The sequence below is a fragment of the Geotrypetes seraphini genome, chromosome 4, assembly GCF_902459505.1.
Source record: "Geotrypetes seraphini chromosome 4, aGeoSer1.1, whole genome shotgun sequence".
NCBI classification, from domain to species: domain Eukaryota; kingdom Metazoa; phylum Chordata; class Amphibia; order Gymnophiona; family Dermophiidae; genus Geotrypetes; species Geotrypetes seraphini.
The window spans coordinates 126181394-126208305 of NC_047087.1; the positions used below are offsets into that span (position 1 = coordinate 126181394).

Genomic DNA, 26912 nt, shown 5'->3' on the forward strand with positions numbered 1-26912 from the left:
CAATGACACTGATGTGGGAACTCCCACACATGGTCTGTAGAGCATTCTCAAAAGCTCAAGCTTTGTTTATACAACTCTGACCAGAAAGTTTTACTACATGGGATCTAGCTAGGTACTTAGGACCTAGGTTGGCCACAGTTGGAAACAGGATACTGGGCTAGACAGACCTTTGGTCTGTCCCAGTATGACAATTCTTATGCTCTTAGAGATCTGACAGATGAGGTCACTGCGTGCATGAAGGGCTGCCATTTTGTCTATACTCCGAGAAGCTAGTTATAAATTTTAGTAAATAGAAACATATATAAATGCAGTGCAGGATCCTCCAATTTCATGGGGATATTATTCAGGTCAGTAAACAAGTTTCAGAGCAGATTATTAAAATGCTGCAGATTTCCAAAGGCAATTCTCTCATGACAGATTGCTCTTTGTTACCCGCAGGTTTCCACAGAATTGAGGCTTTTAGAGACTTAAATGGTACAGTAGTTGCATTGTACTAAAAATACAAAGAAAACCCTTTTTTTGGTTTTGTGGTAGGTTACTGAAATAATGAGTCTTCATCTTGCACTATTAAGTGTATATAGAAAACAATGTCTTTTCTTGCTACTGTAGTACTGTTATGATTTCTAAAGAAAGGGTACTTATTCTTTTCAAAAGCATTCAATACCAAAACTTCAGGTGATGGGACATATTATTACAGGGTTAAAAAAAAACCTGTAATATGCTGTTCTATCTAACATAGTTACTACTGCCAAAATGAGCTTTACTTAGTGATGAAAATGTCAGTACAGGAACCCTGAAAATTGGCATCAACACTACATCAGGAAACCAGGGAAGGAGAACCCTACAGTTTATTCCCCCTCTGTGGCAATACAATATGCTAGCAAACTCAATGCAAATATATATAAAATGTCAACTTGAGGCTTTTGAAAAATTGACTTATAAGATTATGATTTTTTTTTAAAATAAACTGATTATAAGTATCACAGTCTAGTTTCTCATAAAACTTGATGAACTGGCTTCCAAAGCAAACAGAATGTGAAAAGAAAGTGTGCTTTGTTGCCAAGAGGAGCCTTATGTACTGTGCTAGCATTGCTGATTGGTTACTAAAGCATACTGAATATAAATAATTTTCTTAATAGCCTTTGTTAGAGTTTAGCACATGATTGCTGTAAAAATGGCAGTATAGCTTTGACTTTAAGCAGCAGAAAATGTTCTAAAGCTGATACTTAAGCTCCAGACAACACTTTAATAAAAGTAGCATCAAATACCACAAAGGTGTGAATTTCATTATTTATTAAACATTTTAGGGTTCCTTATCTGTGGACCTGCATGCTAATTTTGAGGGAATTTCATATACTGTATATACTTGAATATAAGTTGATCCAAATATAAGTCGATACCCCCATTTTTCCCATCAAAAGGAGGAAAAATGGTTGACTCAAATATAAGACAGGGGCTTAATATTCAAATGCCATGCCTTGCCAGGATCTGCACCCAGTGTCCCCTCCCTCATGACCTCCCCTGCCAGGCTCTGCACCCAGCCCCTTTCCCTCCCCTGCCCTACCATGCTATGCAGCCAGCCCCCCTCACTCCCTGCCAGGCTCTGCACCCTGTCCCATCCCCCCTCTGGTGGTCTAGTGGTAGGCCGGGACAGGAGGGATCCCGCCCGTCTCCTATCCTGGCCGATTCTAACAATTATTTTACCCCCCTCAATGCGTACCTTTTTTTGCCAGGAGCAAGCTTTTTGAGCACCTGCCCGGCCCTGCTCCCTGAATGGCTGCCGCCAGTTCTCACGGAACTTGAAAAGCTCGCTCCTGCCGGGTGCACTGCTGGCTGTGAGATCTGAGGCATCCATCCAGGGAGGGAGGGGCTCAGCCCAGGACAGGAGCGCGGAAGCTCGCTCCTGCCAAATACACCGCTGGACCAGCAGGGATTCAAAAAGGCGAAAAAAGGTATGCGGGGGGTAAAAAAAATTGTCAGTCAGCCAGGATGGGAGACGGGAGGGATCTCTCCTCTCCTGGCCTACTAGGTCAGCAGAGGCCTGCAACAAGTCCGGTAGGGGGTTGGGTGGTCACTGGATGATGATCCGAATATAGCAAGAGACCCCCATTTTTGGGCTTCTTTTTGGCCCCAAAATCTCATCCTATATTTGAGTATATACAGTATTTCCTTTTGAGAATTTGGGCAGTTGTGGTTACATAGGAACCTTGTACCAACACACTTTGCAGTTGCCTTGATAAAAATGCAAAAGTGCCCACAGGAAATCCCCATGCACACTCTTCCGTCACAAATCTAATCCTGCCCCTTTTCACTCATAGTGAAGCAAGGGGACATTTTTAAACTTTAAATTTCCATTGCTTATCCTCCCAAAAGACTTTTAAAAATTGCCCTCTATGTGATAAAAAAAAATATATATATATATATCACATCACCCCTTTTATAGGCAATTGATCAAATAAGTAGTGATTTCACTACTAATGAATTTGTAGAATATAACTGTTTGCTGGCACTGGGCCAATCTAGGTTTCACAGGGATATAGTTATCCTTAGGGTATTAGTTGTAGCTATGCAATGCAGAATTTTCACAGCACATGCTAAACAAAATTCTATGCAGGGAAAGCCATCAACAGCTCACCTGGATTTCAGGCTCCCTTCTCACAGAAATTGTGTGGCAAAAAGTAGTGAAGGGCTTGACTAATCATTTGAATCATATGGGGCTTTATACAGTTGAGTGGTTCAAATGAACAGTTGGGCTCAGGATGACAAATAAGGAGGACATGATTTAACGTACAGCAGTTCAACACTGTACATACTCAAATATAAACCAAGATTTTTGTTCCAAAATAAAGCCTAAAAATTTGAGATCTTGGTTTATATTTGTCTTCCAACCCCTGAATGTCTTCTCCTCCCCACCTCCCCCCACCTCCAACTGACACCAAAGCTATACACTGTGCCAACTCCTGTTCTCTCCCAGAATCTGAGAAAGGGTGGGAGCTGTCAGGCCTTGAAACATGCACAGATGCTCAAGGCCCTGAATTGGAACAGCACATAGCCTCTCCTCCACATGCCCTGAAAATCCATGGCACTGCTTATCTTGCCTCAACTGCCAACAGATCCAGTGAACACCTGGCAATCATGGCTCCACTGGTCTTATGGAACTGCGAGTGCTGCTATGCCTCCTGATTCTGGACACTCCTCTCAACCATCTCTCCCCGCAGCCATATGATTACCCAGTATAGTATCAGAAACACTTTCCCCATTCATAAGCACTAAGGGGGAGATGTACAGAACTCTGATGCTGAAGTGAAAAGCGCCAGGAAATACCAGCAAGAACAGCAAGTCTACATTACTCAACAACGCTCTGCTTGTAAATTATATGCATGCTGTTAGTGTTGAGCACTGGACGTTGGACTTTAAAGGGGGAGGAAATGTTGGGATCAGTTCCTATCAGACCAGAGATCCAGGTCCTCCTAGCACAGGTCTGTTTGGTGGTGATAAGTAGGAGCCCTGATGCTCAACTGCACTTGTGTATAAAGTCGTTCAGATGGTATGTGTTTGGGGGGGGGGCTTCTTATCACCCAGGCAGACACAACACTGATGACATTGCATCAGTGCATGAAAATATATAACTAAATTAATAAGGCTGCTCTCCACCCCATCCCTATCCTAATACCTGCTCAGAAGCCACTGGTAGGTTTAACCCATTAGGGGAGAGGGTTTTTGTGCACCGTTTCTCAAATTATGGGAGTGAATAACTAATGGTTTTATTTTAATATTAACAAGCTCCTTGGCATAAGACTTTTGGTGGCTGCTTCTGTGTATGGTAACAGCAATGCAGAAAGCCCTTCTGCATTAAGCACACAATAATGTTTCATTTAGACTGCTAAAACTACCACTACTTATTCCTATAGCACTGCTAGCCGTAAAACCAGTCTAAATAAAATGCTGCAAGTCCAGATTGCTTTGAGCATTGGGGCCTAAGTGCAATATTGCTGCATCCCATTACCACAACAACAACACCACAAAAGAAAGGAGCTATGTTCCAAAAGTATTGGTGAATCCAAAACAAAACAAAAAGGAACAATAGTCTCTGGATGTCACAGAAACGGTTGGTTAAATTTTTTTCTTTTTAGTGTTTATTCCCAAAACCAGTCTACAAGAAGCTAAAATCATTATTGGTTAACTTTTTTTTTTTTTTTTAATTCTTTATTTATAATTTTAATAATTGACAATAATTACAAGTCAATAAAAGAAAACATGCAGTGTAAATTGAAATTAAATCAAAATTCCAAACAGCTAAGGAATATCAAAATATACATCGCATTATTAGTCCACAATTTTGGAGACGAGGCTAATGAAAAAGACTGAAATAAGTCATCAAGGCAATTAGTATAAGGCAAAAAGATAGGCGTTTTGAGTGCTCTTGAACCAATATGTTGAGCTTAACAAGAGAACAAGGCAGCTCATGAAGACTCTCTATCAGAAATAAATTTAGATAAATGCTGTGGATCATAAAATACATATCTATTCCCCCCATATGTCAAAACGCATTTACAGGGATATCTTAGGACAAAGGTCGCCCCTAGCTGAACAGCCTGTGTGTTTTCTTCTTTTCTGGGTCGAGCGAGATACATCAGGGTACATCCTAATTATATTTGTCATGAATGAAACATCTCTATGCTTAAAAAACATTTTAAGCAGCCAATCCCTGTCTGAGTCAATTGCAAACTGTACTATTAAGGTAGCAGGGACCTGATTTTCCGTATCCGACCTCTCTAGAAAATGTGTTAAATCCAAACTATCAACAGATAAATTCTGTTGATTTGGATTTTAAGATTTAACTCTCGTTGGCAGGTAATATATTTTTGTGAGAGGTGGGTACGAAGTTTCTGGTACCTTCAAAATTTCTAACAAATATTTTTTAAACATAGCTAGGGCAGTTATTGTTTGTACTTTAGGAAAATTAATAATCCGAAGATTACATCTTCTAACAGAATTTTCCAACATTTCTTGTTTAAAGTGCAAACTAGCACTGTCCTTAATCCAAGTCTGGGCTTGTACTTCCAAAGTTTTTACTTTAGGTTCAATGTCACTCATTTTATTTTCCAGGCTTGTAACTTTATCCTTTAGTTCCAAATTTTCCGATATAACAGTATTGCAGCTCAAAGATAATTGCTGAATTTGACTCCCCAGTAAAGTTTGCATACTAGATATGGCCTCCCATATGGATTCCATCGTAATCACCTTGGGCCTTTGCAAGGGAACAATCTCAGTTCCAGGAATCCCTGCAATACCCATTGAACCAGATACCACTTCATTTATCAAAAGAGTTTCTTGGGCTACTGAAATACCTGTAGCCATCAGTGAACTTGAAGAGTCTCCTCGGGCTTGCTGTGAACTCCTCACCGCTTGCTGTGATCTTGGAAGCTCCTCCTCCCCCCCTCCGGGGTTAGTCCTCCCAAACAGAGAGGACAGCAAGAGGGCATCTCGAGCCGGTGAGTCAACAATCGACTCCTCCGTCGCAGCGGGACAGCAAGGCGGTCTTCGCTCATCCGGGGACAGAATGACAGCCTCAAAGGAGAGATCCCGCACCTCAGCTTGTGCAGTCTCTCCAGCCTTGGCACCCTCCGGTTGTAACGTTCATGAGCCGCGTTCTACAAAGACATCCATCGGACCCCATGGTGCTGCTGCCTCAACAGGGAACACCCGAAGTTTAGACTTTCTTTTTACCATAACTCTAGGCAATCCACACGATGAGCACGACGGCGTCTCCGCAGCTACTCCCAATCCGCCATCTTAGGTAAGCTCCACCTCCAACACCTATGTTTATGAAACCCCCTGGTTAACTTTCTATGGGCCAATAAAACTCCACGAATCAGCCTTCTGAAGATCAAATGCTCTAAGCAGGATGGAGGGGTGTCATTCCCAAGCTTATATGATTAACACCTATCATTCTTATTGAGGCAGGGAGCTAAATGAAGTTATGTCCCTGAGAATGCCTTAGTACCATCCTGGCTCTCCAGTTGAAGTATCTTTTCTTGATGAATAATACTCTGGCCTTGGTCGACTATCCTATTATCCTGTCCATGCCAAGTGCAGAGTCTCGTATGATTCATCCAAAGGGAATCTTCATAATTTTAAAAAAATTTGGGAACCATTGACTAATTATTCTAATGATCAGACATCTTAGCACATGGGTAGTAGATATGTGGGGGATGGGTGGGAAATGTATATCATATGGAATTAGGAATATTGATAAAAAGGGGGGTATTTATTCTATATTACAAGATGATTTGTTAGTAAATACAAGTGATATACAAAAATTGGTTATAATATGTTTAATTCACTTGTAAGAATTCAAAAATGAATAAATAAAAAAAAAAATTAAAGGAAATTTGCTGGGTGGCTACTGGGAGGCCAAATGTAAAATCAGCAGCAATGAATGTATCAGGAGTACAATAAATGTCAATTGCTCATAAGAATTGTAACAATTGACATTTATTGTACTCCTGATACATCCATTGCTGCTGGTTTTACATTTGGCCTCCCAGTAGCCGCCCAGCAAATTTCATCTGGATGAATCATATTAGACTCTGCACATAAGGCAACAACACTGCTAGTTGAGTGGACCTTAAGAGAAAACTGGTGGCTGCTTGCCATGGGCAATGTAAGTTGCAGAAATGGCCATATGAAACCAATGGGCGATCGAGACAGAGACAGAGTAGTCAGGAGAAAGTCATTAGACAGCCAAAAGTCATTAGTCTACTCCAAAGAATGGAGTAATACTCTCTCGAAGCCCAAGTTGCATAAGATCTGATCTTTTCACTCTGATCCCATGGAGTGAAACGCAGGCAAATGAACTTCCTGGTTGACATGAAAATCAGAAACCACATTTAGCTGAAACGAAGAAACACTCCCACATCTGTGATTGATAGAAAGAGATTCCTGCATGAAAAACCCCAAAGCTCCAAAATACGCTGTGCCAAGACAGACCAGAAAGACAGTCTTGATCATCAGATTCAGAAGAGAAGCATCCTTCAGTAGCTAGAATGGGGCTTCCACAAGGTTCTGCAGAACGATGGTAAGATTCCACATAGGGAAAGGATGACGCAAGGGAGGTTGCAAGCGAAGTGTCCCTCTCAGAAACCTGGTCACATTGGGATGAGCAGTAAGTGAACGGGAACCCCCTATGTGCTCGGAAGCACAAAAGGTCTGCTACTGGAACCTTAAGGAAGGCCACAGCTAAACTTTTATCTAAGCCTGCCTGAAGGAAAGCCAGAACTACTAGAATGGGAGCCCGAACAGGCTCTATCTGGTCCTTGGTCCACCACTGTTTGAAAAGCCTTCCAGGCTTTGGCATAAGCAGCCATAGAAGAGGGGTTCTTGGGCTGTAAAAGCGTTGAAACAACCACATCAGAATAACCACGCTCCATCAAGGCTGAGCACTCAAGAAATGTGCAGTAATACCAAAGCACTGTGGATTCTCCATGGGCACCGGACCCTGACTGAGAAAGTCGTGATGAAGAGTGTGGCATACTGGTTAAAGCTACAGCCTCAGCACCCTGGGGTTGTGGGTTCAAACCCACTCTACTCCTTGTGACCCTGGGCAAGTCACTTAATCCCCCCATTTCCCCAGGTACATTAGATAGATTGTGAGCCCTCCAGGACAGACAGGGAAAAATGCTTGAGTACCTGAATAAACTCATGTAAACCGTTCTGAGCTCTCCTGGGAGAACGGTATAGAAAAATAAATAAATAAAATAAAGAGAAAGCTTGAGCTTCCAGTGCCGCTGAAGATGTATGAGATCTGCATACCACCAATGACGAGGTCAGCCCAGAGCAACTAGGATCACTAGGATGGGGTGTGATGCTATCCAGTGGATGGTCCTACCAACCAGAGGTCATGGAGGGAACACAAAGGAGTTCGTGAGCTGACCAGGGCTGAACCAAGGCATCCAGACCTAAACGTCCACGTTCCGTTATCTTTGAGTTCTTGGCTGAAGCCATCTGTGGATGGCCCCAACGCTGCATAAGATGAACACTCTTTGCGAGAGGGACCATTCTCCTGGGTCCCAGACTTGTTTAGTGAAGAAGTCTGCTTGTACCTCATCGACTCCGGACACATGCACTGCAGAGAGAGACAGAAGATGGAACTCTACCCAGCAAAACATGTGAGCTTCATGGCCCAAGGAAGCACTTCCTGTGTCCCCTTGATGATCCACATACACCACCGGCGTGGCATTGTCTGAGAACTTTCAACCTCTTTCCTTTCCAGAGTGGTCAGGAGAGTGAGTAACACCAGCCAAATAGCCTGAAGCTCCAGATGATCGATCAACCAGCGCTTCTGATGTGAAGTCCACTGCCCCTGACAGGGGTGGTCCCTGTAGTAAGCACCCTAGCCTGACAGGCAACCATCATGAGAGGGATACCCTCCATGATCCAAACAGGCTTGCCTGGTGGAGAGCCTCCCCCTGAAGCCACCAATGCAGACTGCTTTAAACAGGTTCTGTCCAGCGGAGCGGCATCTGAAGGGGATGACACTGTGGAGACCACTGAAAGAGGAGGGATTCCTGTAGAGGGCATGTGCGCTTTGGCTCAGGGGAATGCCCCTAGGGAGGCCACCATGGAAGATCTGAAATGTTTCTGAAGGTTCAGTCTGTGTGCCTTGAGAAGAAACATGTCCCTGCATGGTGTCAGAGAGAAGGCCCAGAAACTGCAAGGTCTGCGACAGCATCAATTGGCTCTTCTTGAAGCTGACAATCCAACCCAAGCATTGTAGCAGAGACACCACCGTCTCCACCACTCACTTGCACTCCTGTTGCAACAGAGCCCGGATCAACCAGTCGTCCAAGTAAGGATATAGTTTATAGTTTATTACTTATAGGCCGCCTTTGACAAGTCAGATTACAACCTTACATACACAATACCGAACATATAAAATTAACAAAACAATCAAGAAAAAGAAGTATCAATAATCATATTTCATTTTACAGAAAGATATTGCTTTAACAGTTTTTAAAAGTTTCATTCATCTTCCTGTTGTCTAATATACACAGGTAGTTTATTGCATTCTGTAGGACCTACACACAGAAACACACTTGTTTTTACTGCTTTTAAATGTAAATGTTTTCTTTTTATTATTTATATTTATTGACTTTTCAAATTTTAAACAAGCAAAACAATATTTGAATACAGATTAGAAATAAAGATCCCACTAAATATACACCTAGCATCATTTATTCCAATAATGCAAAGGAAGAAGAAAAAAATAATTCCTTATTTAGTCTACAATAAAAAGGATCGAAGTATAGAATTAACAAAAATGCAAATGTTTTCGAGTCGGATAGACCTGGTCACCTTGCCTGTGGAGAAAGGCCGCTATAACTATTTATTTGTAGTGTTTTGCATAGAATTCTCCTGTCCTAAGACCTGAAATTCCTTCCTGCCTTTTCCTCTCTCAGGTTCTAGCCTCCTCAATTCCCTCTCTCACTCCAACTGCAGTTCTGTCTCCTTCTAAATCCCACCCCTCTTGCACCCTGAATCCCCTCCTTGGCCCCCATAGTCTGGCATCTCTCTCTTCCTCTCTCCACTGGCTAAGAATCTTTTCCTCCCTTCCTACCCTGTTTCTGGTCTTGGTCACTCTCTTTTCCTCTCCCCCAACTCCCCCTTGCAGGTCTAGCATCCATGTCTCCTAACCCTACTTACCACCGTTTTCTCTTGCATCCCAAATCCCTTCCTCCCTCCCCATGGTATGGCATATCTCTCTCTCTCTCCACGATCAAGCATCTCTTCCTTCTCACCCCCCCCTTTCTGACCTGGGTTTTCTTCTCATCCCCTTTCCCTTCTATTTCCATGCCCCCTTCCCTCTCCCCCTCCTCGCCCTGCATCCATGTCCGCCCCATTTGCAGTCTAGCATCCTCTAGCTCCACCCTCTTGCAGGCCAGGATCTATGTTCCCTCCTATCCCCTCCCCCCCTTGCAGTCCAGGATCATGTCCTCTTCTCTTCCTTCTCCCCTCAAATGGGCCTAGCATCCATGTTCCCTCCTTCCCCCCAAACTGTGGTCTAGCATCCATTCCCCCTCCCCCCACAGGTCTGGTTTCTCTCCGATTGACCCCCCCCCCACTCCCCCAACATTCTGTGAAAATTTTGTGCTATGCAATTGCACAGAATTCCACCATGGTTTACACTTTAAGAGTCAATAGCTAGCTTCCAATATTGTTCACATTTTCCAGGGCATTACAGTTAGCTTTCACTACTGTTTGTTTCAACTTTATTAAAGGATCACAAGTTTGCAATAAGTTGTTCTTATAGTGTTATTGGTTGCAAGAAGTTACAACTAGCTTCCATTACAACTGTATGCTTTGGAATGGACATGGGTCTTTCTACTGCGTTTCCTATAATTAAATATAATAGTACTAATTAATTAAACTCATTTTAATTGCAGTTTCCTGCTATTGATTTTTAAACTCATATGGAATCAGATTTTGTGGCATTGAGAGCTTATTGTACAGATATCTTTCTCAATCAGGGTGCCATTCTAAATAACAATAGGCTTCACTAATCCATGGGAAAAAAAATCCATTGATATTTGTCTGTAAGTGTTGAATGATGAACTTTGTTACTTATAGTTTCTGTTTAAAACTGCTTTCAGAGTAGTACTTCTTTTTTGAATAATGACTACATTTACAGTACACATCAGCATATTTACCTTAGCATTATATAAGCAATTATTCTTTCTTCAATGGCACTCTTTATGCATAGAAATCTTTTAAACGCACTAACCTTTCCTTCCCCTGGAACTCAAATACCTGAGGTGCAGATGACACTTAATGTCCTCGTCTCTCGCCGCAGCATATATACAAGTTATCTGCATATTTCTTAAACTAGTAATCTGCTTAGGTATAAGTGGGATATAAGTTTTTTAAAATAGACTCGGGAAGGCTTAGCCATCCTAAAGCCCAGGCTGGCAGGTAAGAGAACGACTAAGAAGCACCAATGGTGTAGGCTGGAAAAAGGACAAGTGCAAAGATGAAGGACAAGGCAGGAACCCAGAGACAATCTCTGCTTGCTGCTGCAGCTAATTCTCTGTTTTATGCCTCTGATTTGTTTTGGCCAGCAAAATTTGCTAATCAGCAGTGAGAAGCATTTTCTCCAGCTCTTTCAGTGACCACAGAAGAAGGGGTTCAGGGTACAGAGAGGAAAAAGCATGAAATTTTACATAGAAACACAGTAAGAATTCAATTCTGTAATTGTGTAAAAAAATAGGTACTAAGCTCAAAGTTGGTTGCTGTTTATAGAATAGTACTTACACCAACTGAATCCTGGTATAAATTAGGCATGGATCTTCTAAATTCTGTAACACTGTATACAAATACTAGAAATGCCCCCTCCCATGGTCACGCCGCCTTTCCAAATCTATGAGGAAAAATTTACACACACACACACATCTTTATAGAATAATGACTATAAAGATGCATGCATTAATTCCAATTATCAGTGCCAATAACTGATTATTAGCAGCCAATTATTGACACTATTTGGCCCGTTAAGCAATTAAATTACACACCCAAATTTGTGCATGCCATTTTGAGTGCTAGATATGGAATTAGGGGTAAATGATGACAAATAAAGCATAGTTACCTACCATAAAGCACAGTTACTTACCATAACAGGGTACAGCAGGCAGATATTCTCACATGTGGGTGACGTAATCCACAGAGCTCTGGTATGGACAGTGCGCGTGGCTCCTCAGTTCAATAAGCCAACTAAGAAGCCAAGGGGAGGTGGGTGGGTTGTGAGAATATCTGCCTGCTGTTCCTGGATAACACTTGTTACGGTATGTAACTGTGCTTTATCCCAGGACAAGCAGGCAGCAAATTTTCACATGTGGGTGACCTCCAAGCTAACCAGAATGGGATGGTGGGAGAGTTGGCCTTTTTTAAGAAAATAAAATTTTGTTGTTTTTTTAAAACATATCTTTATTGAGAATGATATACAGCCCAAACAAGCAGTGAAATAACAAAGGCAATACATGAGGAGCAAGAAAAACAGCAGTAATAACACTGCTTGGCCAAAGTGCCCATCCTATCTGGAATAAGATTCCAGACAATAATATGAAGTGAAGGTATGAACTGAGGACCAAGTAGCAGCTTTGCAGATTTATTTTTTTTTTTTTTAATTCTTTATTTATATTTAACACAAAAACAATCAAGAAAAAACTTATTGTTCAGAATATTGAGAAAGACATTACAATATATAATAAATGAATAAATAATACATTAATAGGAGTGAAGAAAAGCTACTGAAGCTGCCATAGCTCAAACTATATGGCTGTGACCTGACTCTCCAGTTGCAGTCCAGCCTGAGCATATGGACAAGGAGAACTTGATCTTGTAGAAGATGCTGAAAAGCCTTGAGAGCATTGAAAATTGCTCCGAGTTTCAACAGATTTAAATGATGGTGTCGAGGCCTTGAGTGCGTAGTCCATCCAGGTGAGCTCCCCAAGCATAGGGTGAGAATATTCTGATGAGGTGGTGTGTGGAATAACAATTCTCTGGAAAAATTGGAAGAGAGCATCTACCACTGAAGTGATTGTGGAAAAGAAGAGGTGACTGTAATGTGTTGCAAAAGTGGGTCAAGCGCCTGCGACCACTGAGTAGCCAGAGATCATTAGGGATCTGGAGGGGAAGCCTGGCAAAAGGAGTCACATGGACTGTAGATGTCTTATGTTCCAGAAAAAACATAATGCACCTTGCTGAGAGCGATCGAAGCTGAACAACCTGATGACAAAGTTGGATAAGGGTGTCCTGACACTCTTGAGGCAGAAACACCCTGAGTTATATTGTGTGGCACAGAGCTCCTATAAACTGGAGCTTCTAAGATGGTTGAAGTTGTGATTTGGGGAAGTTGATCTCGAGCCCCAAATTCTGAAGAAACAGTATGGTCTAATGTGTTGCAAAGAGTACACCTTGAGATGAAGGATTCTTGATTAGCCAGTCCAACTGTGAAAGAAAAAAAAAGTCTGAATTGCTAGTGCTCATCCCTTGCGAGGAAGAAGTGTTATGTAGCCAATCGGTTAGATAGGTTTGACAATCAGGCCCTTAATACCCTGAAAAGGGAAGCAAGGATGAGCAATAGAAGTGTTTAATGGTGATGATACCGTGCAAATAGGAATGTTCTATATACAGGTTGCACCAGAAGTCAAAGAGAAAACTCTATGAGATTGAGAGAGAATAAGCAAGTGTTGTGATAAAAGAGGGAAGAAAAAGTTACACAGGGTAACATGTGAGCTATCGATGGACTAAAAAAGGGGATGGGCCCCTGATATCCAATTAAAAGAATAGGGAAAGTGGCCTCCTGCTCTCCTAAAGCCACCCCCAAACCTCCGGCATGTGAAAATGAGAAGGTGTAGGAGAAAAAACTTGATGGCAATGGATGCCTGTTGAAAGGTACTAACAATGATGGTACAGTGGAAGGCACATGTGAAGAAAACACCTGGTTGATCCTGCATTGTAGAAAAAGCAAAAGAAGGGTCTGAAGGGGTGGGAAAAGCTAACTTACAGGCTCTACAGCCCTGTTAGTGTGACATAATGGTAGCAAAGCAACAGGAAAAAGAGCCACCTTACAGGCTCGATACCCCATGGTGGAATCCTGACGTCATCACAGTGAGTGATGAATGATAAAGGTGTGCCAAAGTTGTTCTTCTGTCAAAGGAAACATGCACTCCCAGGACTCAACTTGAGAATGATGGAACAAGGCACCAAAACACCAATCATTGGATAATTGGATTGGGGGGGGGGGTTGGTTTATTTTTTTGCTAGTCACAGACATAGCTCTGGATGTCAACTCAAAAGCACTGTAAGCAGACCAAAGTATGGACTGTGTCCTCTGTGTGCTGAAAATCTGTAGTGAAAAAGATATGGGGGAATCTAACTTACATCCATGTTAGATTCCCCACCATAGTAGAAGAAGCAATGACAAGAGACTTCATTGCAGAAAATAGATAACTGGGAAGATAGCACTCTAACTGACAATATGAAATTTTGGTAAAGGCCAGTCCCACTGGTTATAGTGCTGCTTTTACAACAAGATAGCAGTAATGAACAGAGTCAAACTGTAGGAAAAATTTTAAAAAAGGGGGACGGGGTAAACCGATGACCCTATTCACCCATAGTAGATACCAATAGAGGCAATGGTCAAATCTGTTCATAATATACCCCTCTTCCCCATCAGCACTGAAGCATAGACCTTGGTATAGAGAATATAAGGTCTAATTTTCCAGAAGGAGAAAAAGGAAGGTCTCCCATGAAGAAGTACTTGAAGGAGACCTGCTAGGTGAAGTCTGAAGAGCTGTAGAGAAGGCTGAGCTGAAGCTAAAGACTCATCAGAAAAACAGCAAGGTTGACAGAAAAGTTTGTGTCCATATAGCAAAAATAAAAACTCTCTGTAGAAGATGTCTCTCTAGGAGGAGTCTTCCAATGAGATTGTGCCTCAGGAGAACCAGAAGCCTCTGCAATCGAATGAGAAATGCCCACATTGGAATCAAATCAAAGAGTAGAGGCTTTTTTTTTTTTTTCTAAAGATTGAAGAACGCCGCTTGGAATCGTGTCGGCCCGATGACAAAGGTGAAACTTCTGCAATGTTCTTGCGTTTCTCAGGACATGGAGAAGAAATATGCTTCAAAGAACTGGAATGGCGTCAGGAGGAATGATGCTGCGATGCACGACTGGAAAGTCAAGATAACTGGTACCAGGGACCATGATGGTGCTGAGCAGTCAGTGTCAGGAAAAAAAGCTCAAGTTGTTCCTGAAAGAGATAAACCACTGGTACACTTGGCTATTTTGCTGGTACCCTCAGTGCCTGCAGTCCATTCCGAAGAAAGTGACTGAGGCAACTCTTAATGGAGATGGCAGGAGCATGGTTGACATGAATGGACTCTATGCCAGAATGACCTGCGACACCAGCTGAAAAGCTAGTGGCTCACAGAACAGAGACACCAGTACCTTAGGCTTCTCTGCCAATACCTTTAGTGTCACGGTTTGCCTTGGAGCGGGTGACTTAGATAAGATGCGACCCTCGATTGAAGATAGGCGAGACGCAATAATGGTCGCTATAAGGTTGGCATCAATTTACTCGATGCCATAATGACCTGCGACACCCTCATAACTCCTTTGACACTGATGTCGATGTAGATATCTTCGATGTTGATGTCTTGTCGACGACTGAAAAAGTGCCCACAGTACCTGCCACACTTATCAAAAATCGATGAGGAGACCGTCTCAGCCAAAATTAAATCAAAGGCTGAAGCGAGCGAAGAGGTCTCACTGACCAAACGCCCGCGAGGGAAGAAATGAAAAACTCATCTTTTTTTAACAAGCAAAAAGAAAACAAGAGAAAATAGATAATAGACTAAAAAATTAAAATAAAATACGCGTGAGCGGGAAGGCAAAAGGCAAAAACAAAGGAACTTTTGAAAACATGATTTCTTAGCTCCACAGAAAACTTAGAACTGAGGAGCCGCGTGCCTACGTCGGATAGGAAAGCACTCGTGCATGCGCGGTGCAGTCAGTCACAACCTTTCTAAGGTTCTTAAAGTGCTGGTTCACTTGTACAGCTGTCTGTACCGGGGCTTCGTGGATGACGTCACCCACATGTGAGAATATGCTGCCTGCTTGTCCTGGGATAAAGTTAGTAATTAGGCCACTTTGCATTTAATGTCATGGAAAAACACAGTATCAAGATATTTCTTTATATTTTTGCATTGCAATTTTTATAATGTAATTGTTATGAAATTGTGCTGTAAATTATTTTGTCTCTTGAGGAAAGAATGGTACAAAAGGTTAAGTATAGAAGAAATTGTTAATGCTTGTTAGGTTATTTTAGTTTTCTGCATCCTTGTGAAAAGACTGAACATTTAAAATACTGGAACTGTGCACCAACTTATCATACTCTCTCAGAAATCCATGTCTCAAAAAAGGCTATAAGTACATTCCAGTCAAAAATTTGCTGACTTCTACAATTAAATAATAAATGCTAAGTTTAATTCAGAATAAGAAATGCTTTTTTGCTGAGTTAAAGGTTCTATTTTTGTTCCTGTGACATGTTAAAGAGGAAAACCCCTCACCATTTTTACAACAGTCACACTATTGTTTATGGTAGATATCATAGGAATCAACATTTCAGAATGATTGGAGATGCTAAACCCAATGCAAATTACCCCTCTCTAAACACAGTCAAAGGTTTTAAATGATCATCCCCAGAAAACACCTCTTAGTAGTAACTTTTATGCTTTTGCTTAAGAAAGCAGAGTCACACCTATATTGATTTTTGGAAAAAGGAAATTTGATCATGTATTTCTAGTACTGAGAAATCTTCACTGGCTCCCTGTTCATCTTAGAATTCGATTGAAATGTGCTTGTATGATATTCAAAATTATCCATTGTCTATTTTTGCCTATAGTCCCTCCAACTTGGAATTCTCTTCTGTCTTTTGTTTCAAGGAATTCTCAGAAGTACAAATTTTCATTTCTTTTAGTGAAAGGAATAAAGCTTGTTGGTAATATCTCTTGCTCCTTTTCGTATAGATTTGGAATGAAATTCCTAGTTATATTATAACTCTTTTCTCTCTCCAGATTTTTCATAAATCAATGAAAACAATGCTATTTCAACAGTTTTGGGGAAATGGTACTAAGGAGTGTTAATTACCTTTTGTTTAGTAATTCACGTTAGTTAAACTGATTTTTCTGTTTATTGAAGTCTTATGTAAACCGAGTCGAGCCCCTACTTCAGGAGATGATATGGTATATAAATCTAAGGGCTCTTTTTACTAAGGTGCGCTAGCATTTTTAGCGCATGCACGAAATTACCCCACGCTACGCTTCTAGAACTAATGCCAGCTCAATGCTGGCGTTAAGGTCTAGTACGCGCGGCAATGTTGCGCACACTATTCTGCGTGTTAAAGCCCTAACGCGGCTTAGTAAAAGGAGTCCTAAGGCTTAGATTAGATTTTGCTATAATGCATATTCCTCACCTAGCTACTAAGGGCCTACTGAATGAAGTTTTCTTTAAATACCTACCATATATTCAGCAACAACTCCTTTATAGATTTCCAAGAACTCTTCCGCATTAGCACGCTCCAAGTAGAACTAAAAAAGAGAATAAAACATCATCCAATTAAAAGAGTTATCTTTATGAGGTGGAATATGTTGAACTACAGGCAGTCAGTCCCCGGTTTAAGAATGCCGACTTAGGTCAAACTCATACTTACGAACTGTGGTCCTGCCTCTCCCTTCCTGTGCCAACGCACTCCTTCTTCCTCCCTTCCTGTCAAAACGCGACTCTTCTCCTCTCTTCAGTGTCCCAATGCTCCCCTTGTCTTTCCCTACGTTTAGCGTCCCAAATTCGTGCCTCTTGCAGGTGTTTACCTCCTCTAGCTGGCTTTCACCTCCTAGTCGCACTTCGCAAAGCCACAGCTGCTGGTTCCTGCACACAGCTTGTGGCTGATCCAGCAGCCTTCCCTCTGATGTGAAGGAAGTCGACCATGTCAGCCACGAGCCATGTGCAGAAACCAACAGCCCCGGCTTTGCGAACTGCGACTGGGAGGAAAGAGCTAGACAGAGGAGGTAAACACCCACGAGAGGCACAAATTTGGAATGCTGAATGGAGGGAAAGATGACGAGGGGCACATTGGAACACTGAAGGGAGGAGGATGGTCGTGTTTTGACAGGAAGGGAGGAAGAAGGGGCGCATTGGCACAGGAAGGGAGAGGCAGGGTCACGTTGGGACACAGAAGGAAGGGAGAACACAAACTTCAGACAAAGGAACGAGGGAGGGAGCATGAACTTAGGACAAAGAATGGAGAGAGAGGGGGGAGCATGAACTTGGGAAACAGGATGGAAGAATGGAAGGAGTGAGGGAAACAGATGCTGAGGTGGGGGAATAGAAAGTAAGAATTGTTGGGCATCCCTGTCTGGGTGAGAAGGAAAGAGATGGCGTACGTGGAGAAATGAAGAAAGAATTGTTGGGCATAGGGAGGGAGAGAGAAATATTGGACATGGTGATGGAAGAGGCATGAGATACAGATGCATGGGGGAAGAGAGAGGTGAGAGGGAGAAATGTTGAATGTGGTGGTGGAGAGTGGGATGGATAAAGAGCAAAAGTAAGTGTAAACCTATCTTTTCTTTCTACTTAAACTACAGTACTTTATTTTGAGGACTGTTTCTTTAATGTTTAATGTTCTTTAATGCTTTTATAGACTGTGTACTGTACAGGATCCAAGTTACATACAAATTCAACTTAAGAATGGTTTAAAAAAAACCCGGAACTTGTTCTTAACCCGGGGACTGTCTGTATATCATAATCTGAAAAATATAATATATGAATATAATGTACTGTATAGACTGAAAAATATAATATATGAATGGCATTATTTCTATGGGTTAATATATATACATCAAAAACCATTAAATAATTAGACTGGTGGATAGACACTAAATTAAATTCCTATGATAATTTAAATTTTAACTGTGGGGACAAGTCTCAGAACATGGAGTCGATCTTTCCCATTTTTGGGGGACTTCTTCAAGAAGAAACCATCCTCTCTTACACTCCTTTTAGCATCATAGGCTTGAGACCCACCTCCCTACCAAATAACCTAATTTAATTAATTTAAATTACTATATTCCTTCCTTTTATTTTCTTCAATTTTAAATTTGTCTTATTAGGTATTTATTTCGTCCAAAATTTAAAACATATTCTAAAAAGTTTTTAATTTAATAATATAAAGTTCATATCTTCCTTATCGCTTGCATGCTGGTGCCTTCCTGCCCAATGTCGGCTCACGGGACCATCAGTTCAGTAACAAAGCTAAGAAGTCAGCTAGGGGAGGTGGGAGGGTTGTGAGAATATCTGTCTGTTAGCCTTGGTTAGTATCCACTACAGGTGAGTAACTATGCTTAATCTGAGGACAAGCAGGCAGCAGCTTATTCTCACATGTGGGACTTCCTAGCTGTCAGGATTCATGCTTCTGAGAAGAGGGTTATCAATAACTACCATGAGCCTGGCGAACCAAATGGGTTGGAAGGAATCTGGCATCTAAGTAGAGAATACATTTTATAGAACTGCTTGGCTGAACCAACTATCCTGTCTGGAATGATTATCCAAACAATAGTAAGATGTGAAGGTATGAACTAAGGACCAGGTGGCTGCTTTACAGAAGTCCTCAATGTGAGTTGAACGTAGATGAGCCACTGAAGCTGCCATTGTTCAAACTTTATGTGCAGTAATACGAGCTTCAAGCATCAGCCCAGCCTGAGAATAGCAAAAGGAGATGATTCTCTTGGTGACAGGAACTCCAAGTCTGTTAGGATCAAATGTCAGGAACAGCTGAGCAGAAGTTCTGTGAGGTTTGGTCTGATCCAAGTAATAAGCAAGAGCATGTTTACAGTTCAATATGTGGAGTTCTCACCAGGGTGAGAATGTGGTCTTGGAAAGAAGACAGGAAGCATTATAGATTGGCTGAGATGAAATTCCGAGACAACTTTCAGGAGGAATTTGGGATGAGTGTGAAGAACCACCCTAACCTGGAAGATGGATCTAACACAAGCACTTGAAGTTCACTGACTCTACGTGCAGAAGTAGAGATATAAGGAAAACTACTTTCCATGTGAGATGCTTGAGAGATGAAGTCAAGAGTTGTTCAAATGGAGGCTTCATTAGAGTAGAAAGTATAACATTAAGGTCCCAAGCAACCAGAGGAGACTTGAGAGGTGACTTGGTATGGTAAAGGCCTTTCATGAATATGGATACTCCCATAAGATAAAGTTTTTTGTCAAGGGATGTTTGAAAAGCACTTATAGCATTGAGATGAACTCTGACTGAAGTAATTTTGAGACCAGAGTTAGAAAGATGTAGACGATTGTCTAGAACCGATGGAAAAGGACAAGTGATTGGATCTAGCAAGTGGAGATTACAGCAAACTGTGAAGTGAGACCATATGAGGTGATAGCAGCACTGTGTGGAAAGTTTTCAAGAAGCTTCTATGGTGGCTGACATTGGTGAAGATAGTGAAAAAGCATCTACTTGCTGGGAGAGAGATATCAAGCTGTGAGAGCTAACGAACATATATTGGGATGGAGAAGAGAGCCCTCGTTCTGTATGAGCAACATTGAGAAGACTTGCAGTGTGATGGGTTCCCATACACTGAATTGTAGGAGGAGAGGGAACCATGGTTGATGTGGCCACCGAGATGCTATAAGAATCATTGTGACCTGTTCTTGGTGAAGTTTGAATAAAGTCTTCCCAAGTAGAGGTGGTTGCCATACCTTAAGAAGGATATGGCATTACTCAAGAGGGTTCAGAGGAGAGCGACACATCTGATAAAAGGTATGGAAAACCTTTCATATGCTGAGAGATTGGAGAAACTGGGATTCTTTTCCCTGGAGAAGAGGAGGCTTAGAGGGGATATGATAGAGACTTACAAGATCATGAAGGGCATAGAGAGAGTAGAGAGGGACAGATTCTTCAAACTTTCGAAAAATAAGAGAACAAGAGGGCATTCGGAAAAAAGTTGAAAGGGGACAGATTCAAAACAAATGCTAGGAAGTTTTTCTTTACCCAACGTGTGGTGGACACCTGGAATGCGCTTCCAGAGGGCGTAATAGGGCAGAGTATGGTACTGGGGTTCAAGAAAGGATTGGACAATTTCCTGCTGGAAAAAGGGATAGAGGGGTATAGATAGAGGATTACTGCACAGGTCCTGGACCTGTTGGGCCACCGCATGAGCGGACTGCTGGGCACGATGGACCTCAGGTCTGACCCAGCGGAGGTGTTGCTTATGTTCTTATGGACGGAAAGCATAAAGAAACTTGTCCTGTCAGTCAAGGAGAAAGGTGATTGGGAGTGTAGAGTCTGGAACAGAAGACTGGAAACTTGTGATTGTGGGGGAAAGCAAAGAAATCCACCTCTGGAGTCCCCCAATCCAAAAATATTTTATGTACAACAGTTGAGTGACCACTCATGAGGTTGTAGGAGTCCGCACAACTAGTCTGCTAAGATTTTCTGTTTCCCTGTTAGATACACCGTTTTCAGAAATTTGTGAGGTATCATCTGGGACCAGATTTGAATTGCCTCTTGTTAAAGTTGGCGAGACCCTGTACCTCCTTGTATGTTTACATAGTTTGTTTACATGGCTATTTGGTTGTCTGTTCAAATGAGTACTACTGTGCTTGATTTAGGTGATCTTGGAATGTGTATAGAGTATTGCGGATTGCCCAAAGCTCAAGGAGATTGATGTGGAGAGTTTTCTTGTGAGAATTCCAGCTGTCTTGAGTATGTAGGCCATCGAGGCAGGCTCCCCAACCAACACTGGAGAATTAGTTGTTGTTAATTTTTGATTTGGTGGAGTATGGAATAGAAGGCCCCTGGAAAGATTGGCCTGTGATAACCACCCTGAAGGGATTGATAAAGATCTGAGTTCACTTGTAAGAATTAGAAAAGTGCTCTGGTGTCTTGAGACCATTGGGGCGAGTGTGTCCACTGAGGTTCTCTGAGATGTAGATGGGCAAACTGAGTCACTTGAACAGTGGATGCCATGTGGTCCAGAAGCCTCAGAATTTGATGTGATGTGATGCGCTGGACACTGGAGACTTTCTAGCAGATCTGGATTAGTGTGTGTAGCCTTTGTTGTGGTAGAAAGACATGAGCCTGAGTTGTGTCCAGAAATGTGCCAATGAAATCTACTATAGAGATTGAGTGGGTTGGAGTTGGGATTTCTTGGAATAGGCGGATAAGAAATGTTTTAAATAAATAAATAGATAGATAAATAAATAGATCGCAAATCCATAGCCATCCCTAATAGCCCTTATGGATGCAGGAGCCACTTATATGCCAGTAAAAAAGGGTTTTGGGAGTGTATAGAGGAGTGCACATGTTTAAGTATCAATGCAGTGATTACAGGGGCTTATGGGCATGGGTTCTCCTCTCCATGAATCCCTAACCCACCCCCAAGACGGCTTAAGCAGCCTCTGTGCTGGACGACTAGGCTTTCCTATGCCAGGTCGCCAGGTGATGATGGTCTGGAGGCTGAATTTTAAAGATGTGATTTCGGTTTTTAAGGGGTTGGGGGGGTCAGTGATTACTGGGGTAGTGTGTGTGGGTCTGTATTATGTGTTTGCAGTGCATATCTGGTGATTTTAGGTGGGTTTTTGTGACTTAGACCATGTTTTAAATTGTCTAAGTCACAACATCCAAGTTCCGTCTAGGCCAGGGGTGTCCAATGTCGGTCCTCGAGGGCCGCAATCCAGTCGGGTTTTCAGGATTTCCCCAATGAATATGCATGAGATCTATTAGCATACAATGAAAGCAGTGCATGCAAATAGATCTCATGAATATTCATTGGGGAAATCTTGAAAACCCGACTGGACTGCGGCCCTCGAGGACCGACATTGGACACCCCTGGTCTAGGCTCTGTTGTAAAACTTTCGGTTATACATGCTGTACGACTAAGTCTAAGCCTGCCCACATCCCGCCCAAATGCTGCCCTCGACACTCCTCCTGTAACGCCCCATTTAGTTATGGTCATTCAGCAGCACTATGAAGGCCTAGGTCATTTAGAAATACGTCCAAAACCCGTTTTGATTATAGGCACTTGGACATCTTTTGTTTATGATCATCCAAGTGCCGACTTAGGCCGGTTTTTGGACGTTTTTCTCTTTCAATTATGAGCCTCATAGTATGTACGTACAAATAAATAACCGATACAAAAGGAGAAGGGGATGAACTACAATCTTAAAAGAAAATAAAGAAACATTTAGGGAAGACACATCTGGAGGGTAACAAAGAATAAATATAAGAGCATATGGGAAAAACATTTAACATAAATATCTTCTAATGTGGTGTATATCATTCAATGCAAAAATTGCAAAGAAGGATGTTACATTGGTGAAACAGGCCAGATGCTAAAGACTAGGATCAACTTACAGAGATATCATATTAAAAATTGCAAAACAACCAGGATGCCACTTCTGTCGGACAAAACTTTGGAAAAACTGACCACTGAACCAATGATTTTATGGTGAGAATAAAAGGAAATTTTAAGATATTTATTTTTATTATTTATATACCACTTATATCCTAAGTGGTTTACATTCAGGTACTTTATCATATTCCCTTATCTGTCCTGGTGGGCTCAAGCTCTATCTAGTATACCTGGGGCAATAAGGGGATTAAGTGACTTGCCCAGGGTCACAAGGAGCAGCGAGGGATCTGAAACACTGGACCACACACTCCCAGACACCTACCAGACAGGACTTAGGGCTAGATTCACGAACCTGCCTGATCGGCGGGCAGATTCGATGAATTCTCCAAAGCCCAATATGCAGATAGGGGTGATCAGAGGAACACCCCCATCTGCCTGGCCAGATTGCTGTATAGCAATCCCAGCGCATGTGCAGACCATCTATAGATGGTCTGCGCATGCGCTGGACCAGCAAGAGTCCCGACAAGACACAAGACAGCAGAGCTCCAGATCACACTGCGCATGTGTTTGCCCTCCGTAGCAACTTTTCTTTTTAAACTTCTATTTTTGTGCTTTTTTTTTGCCTCAACGCCATTGTACCTGGGCAAGGCAGTGCAAGTTCATCCTGCCCCTCCTCGAGCCTTGGAGGCCGTGGTACCTTCCCCGGGTGTTTACTGCTGTTCCCCCAGCATGGGAGTGCGCACCCCATGACAACCAGTGAAAAGAGTCGTGAAGAGGACCATGCCTCACCTGGGCCTAGAGATTCACCCCGACAATCCTGCAATTGCCGCCCAGATTTCAGTGCAAGCCTGTGTTTTTAACCCACGGGTTTAAAGCGGGGCTGCACACGTCATAGTGCAGTCCCGCTTTAAACCCATGGGTTAAAAACACGGGCTTGCACTGAAGTTGGGGTGGCAATTGCAGGAGAGTCAGACCATGAGCTGTTAGCAGTGCTGTTCTGGCTACCTCTTCTACTGCTGCAGGGACGTGAGCGACTGGTCCCCAGCGGTCGCTTCTTTTGTGATCGGCCAGCCCAGTCGGAGTTCCTTACTTTTGTTTGTGAATTGCTGCCTTCCCTACTTTCGAATGTCCCTCCCCTCATTTGCATGCACAGATCGGAATTGGATTGAGAGGCAGGTTAGTGAATTGGGTCCGGGTCGCAAAGAGGTTGCTAAGTGGTCAGGACTTGATTGGTGGGTTTAGTGAATTTAGCCCTTAAAGATCTGGGCTTTCTTCCACACTACAAAGAAATTTAAAACTGCTTTAAATCCTCAACACTTGTCCAGTTCCTCAATCAAAGCACATTTAAAACATATATATATGTATATATATATATATATACATATATATACACACACACACACACACACACACAATAAGTATTGCATTATTAAACATCTTTTGACCTTAATATCAAACTGGAGTCCTCTATACCCCCCCAAAATAGAAGCCCCTTTCACCTATATGTGGACTCCTCAAGCACGCCTAAGTGATGCCTCTCTAGTGCCCAACTAAATCTTCTATTTTGGGGTGGAAAGAGGACTCCTTGTAAAATCAGATCTACTTTTGAGCATGAGTTGGGCACTAGATAGGCATCACTTAGGGTTGCTTGAGGAATCCACATATAGGTGAAAGGGGCTTCTATTTTGGGGGGTATAGAGGAATCCAGTTTGATATTAAGGTCAAAAGATGTTTAATAATGCAATACTTAAACAAAGCACATGAAAAATAAATATATATATATATATATATATATATATATATATATATATATACACATATACACACTAGTTTTTTAGCCCGTTACATTAACGGGTGCTAGAATAGATGTGTAGACTAAGGCATTTCTTTCTTTCTTTCTGTCTCTCTCCCTGCCCCCTTCCTTTCTTTCTTTCTGTCTTTTTTCCTGGCCCCATGTCTTGTCTTTCTTTCTGTCGCTCTCCCTTCCCCCTGTCTGTCTGTCTTTCTGTCTCTCTCGCCCTGTCTGTATTTCTTTCGGTCTCTCTCCCTGGCCCCTCCTCCCTGCGCACGACCACCTCTCAAACCCACTCCTCCTTTACAAAGCCACGCTAGTGTTTTTAGTGCTGGCTACAGAGGTAACAGCACGGATGCTCACAGGAATTCTATGACCGTCGGAGCTGTTACCGCAGCGGCCAACGCTAAAAACGCTAGCGTGGCTTTGTAAAGGAGGGGGAAAGTCTGGTTAGTCTGATATACGGCTGAATGAAGGATCAATGAAAGAAGCCAATGTGGTGGAGCAGGGAGGGCTTCCTAACATCGATGCAGGAAGAACATGGCAGGCAGGATCATGGACACTCAGTCGGCCACCAGCTGTACGATGGATCAGGAACCCCTACACACACACACACACACACACACACTGTTGCATCCAGTCTTTTTCTATATTTTATTTTTCAGGTACTTCATCTTCTCTTCACTCAGAGTTTACTTTGGGGGGGTCACAGCTGCGGGTATCGGTAGTTTTTGTTGTTGTTTGGGGGGGAGAGAGAAACCCCGCCCTTCCCTGCTGCAACCGGAAGTGCCCCTTTCCCCATATGTGAAAGCGATGTTTTTTTTCGGCAGACAGAGAGAGGGCGGGAGGGGGGAGTTACCGCCACGGTGATCGCCAGTGGCACCGAGCTCGAACCATCTGCACTCTGCCGCCAGCCACCAGAAGCCGCCGCGGCCTATAGGCGCCAACAGCCACCGCGGCCTGCAGGCGCCAACAGCCGCCACGCCTTGAAGCCCTCCTCCTGGCATCCTCCGCTCCGCACCGCCTTTTGCCTCGCCTAGAAGCCCTGCTCCTGGCATTCTCCGCCTTTCATGCATCTTAGCACGCATGCGCACTTGTGCCGCCACATCCCGACAGATCAGGGAACACGCGGCGCGAGTGCGCATGTGCGCTTAGCGTTTTATTATTATAGATATATAGATATATTTTTCATGTGCTTTGTTTAAGTATTGCATTATTATATATATAAGAGCATACTAAGCTTTTTATTTTGGGGGTAAAGAGGACTCCTATTTGATAATAGAAAGATGTTTAATGCATTACTCAAGCAAAGCACATGAAAAAATATATAGCATACTAAACCTCATTCCCAAAAGGCTAAGAAAATAAGAGGAGAATCCCTACTCACAACGGCTGTCATTTAGAGCAAGTGGATATGTCTGATGCACAATCTTGACATCATCAATATGCACCTATTTCATCAATATGCACCTACTAATGTATTTAGTAAATGAAAGTCCTTCAGGAGAAGATCTTGGAGGAGGAGGAGATGCCATATGCCATATGACTCAGGAGCAGACAAAGTGATGACTCACACTCTGAGTCAGCATGGTAGTGTGAGAGATCAGAAACAACTGCAGGAACCCCAGGTGACTCTCTGTATGATGAAGATTTTAGTGGAGAGCGATGAGAATGACGAGATGATGCTTCTCAATGTTTGCGGTACTGATTCAATAAAGATGATAAAGAGGAGCGACGAGCTCTATTACCCCTTGAAGCATGAGATCGATTTAAAGAAGAATGATGTGGGGAGCATCAATCCTGCAATGTTGAGGATCGATGCCTCAATAGAGAACATCAGTATCTACTGGAAGATCGATGAGAGGTAGACCGATTCCTTGATGGAGATCTGGAATTGGTATCCTGTGGCCTTGAGGTGCTATGCTTAGGTTGGGCCAGTACTAAGGGAGTCAATGTTAGCACTGGTGTCCCTCCTGAAAAACTCATTGAGTTGCTCCTTGAAGAGCTGCACCGGCATCAGTGCGGCAGGGTGTCGAGGGGTGGGTGACTTCGAGGAGGATGCATGCCCTGAAGGAGACACAACCTGCAAAGATTGAGAGCAATGGCATCAGCATTTGGCCTGCATCGAGGAACTCTATGCTGTAG

General features: G+C 42.6%; 1 protein-coding gene across 4 annotated transcripts in view; it reads right to left on the reverse strand.

The window, feature by feature from the left end:
- Positions 1–26912, reverse strand: part of NME7 (NME/NM23 family member 7) — a 237040-nt gene that overhangs the window by 58997 nt on the left and 151131 nt on the right. For all 4 annotated transcript variants that reach the window (XM_033942041.1, XM_033942040.1, XM_033942044.1 and 1 more), the window contains exon 9: positions 17076–17144. In XM_033942041.1, the coding sequence (XP_033797932.1) occupies positions 17076–17144 (69 nt within the window). The remainder of the gene's footprint in view (positions 1–17075; positions 17145–26912) is intronic.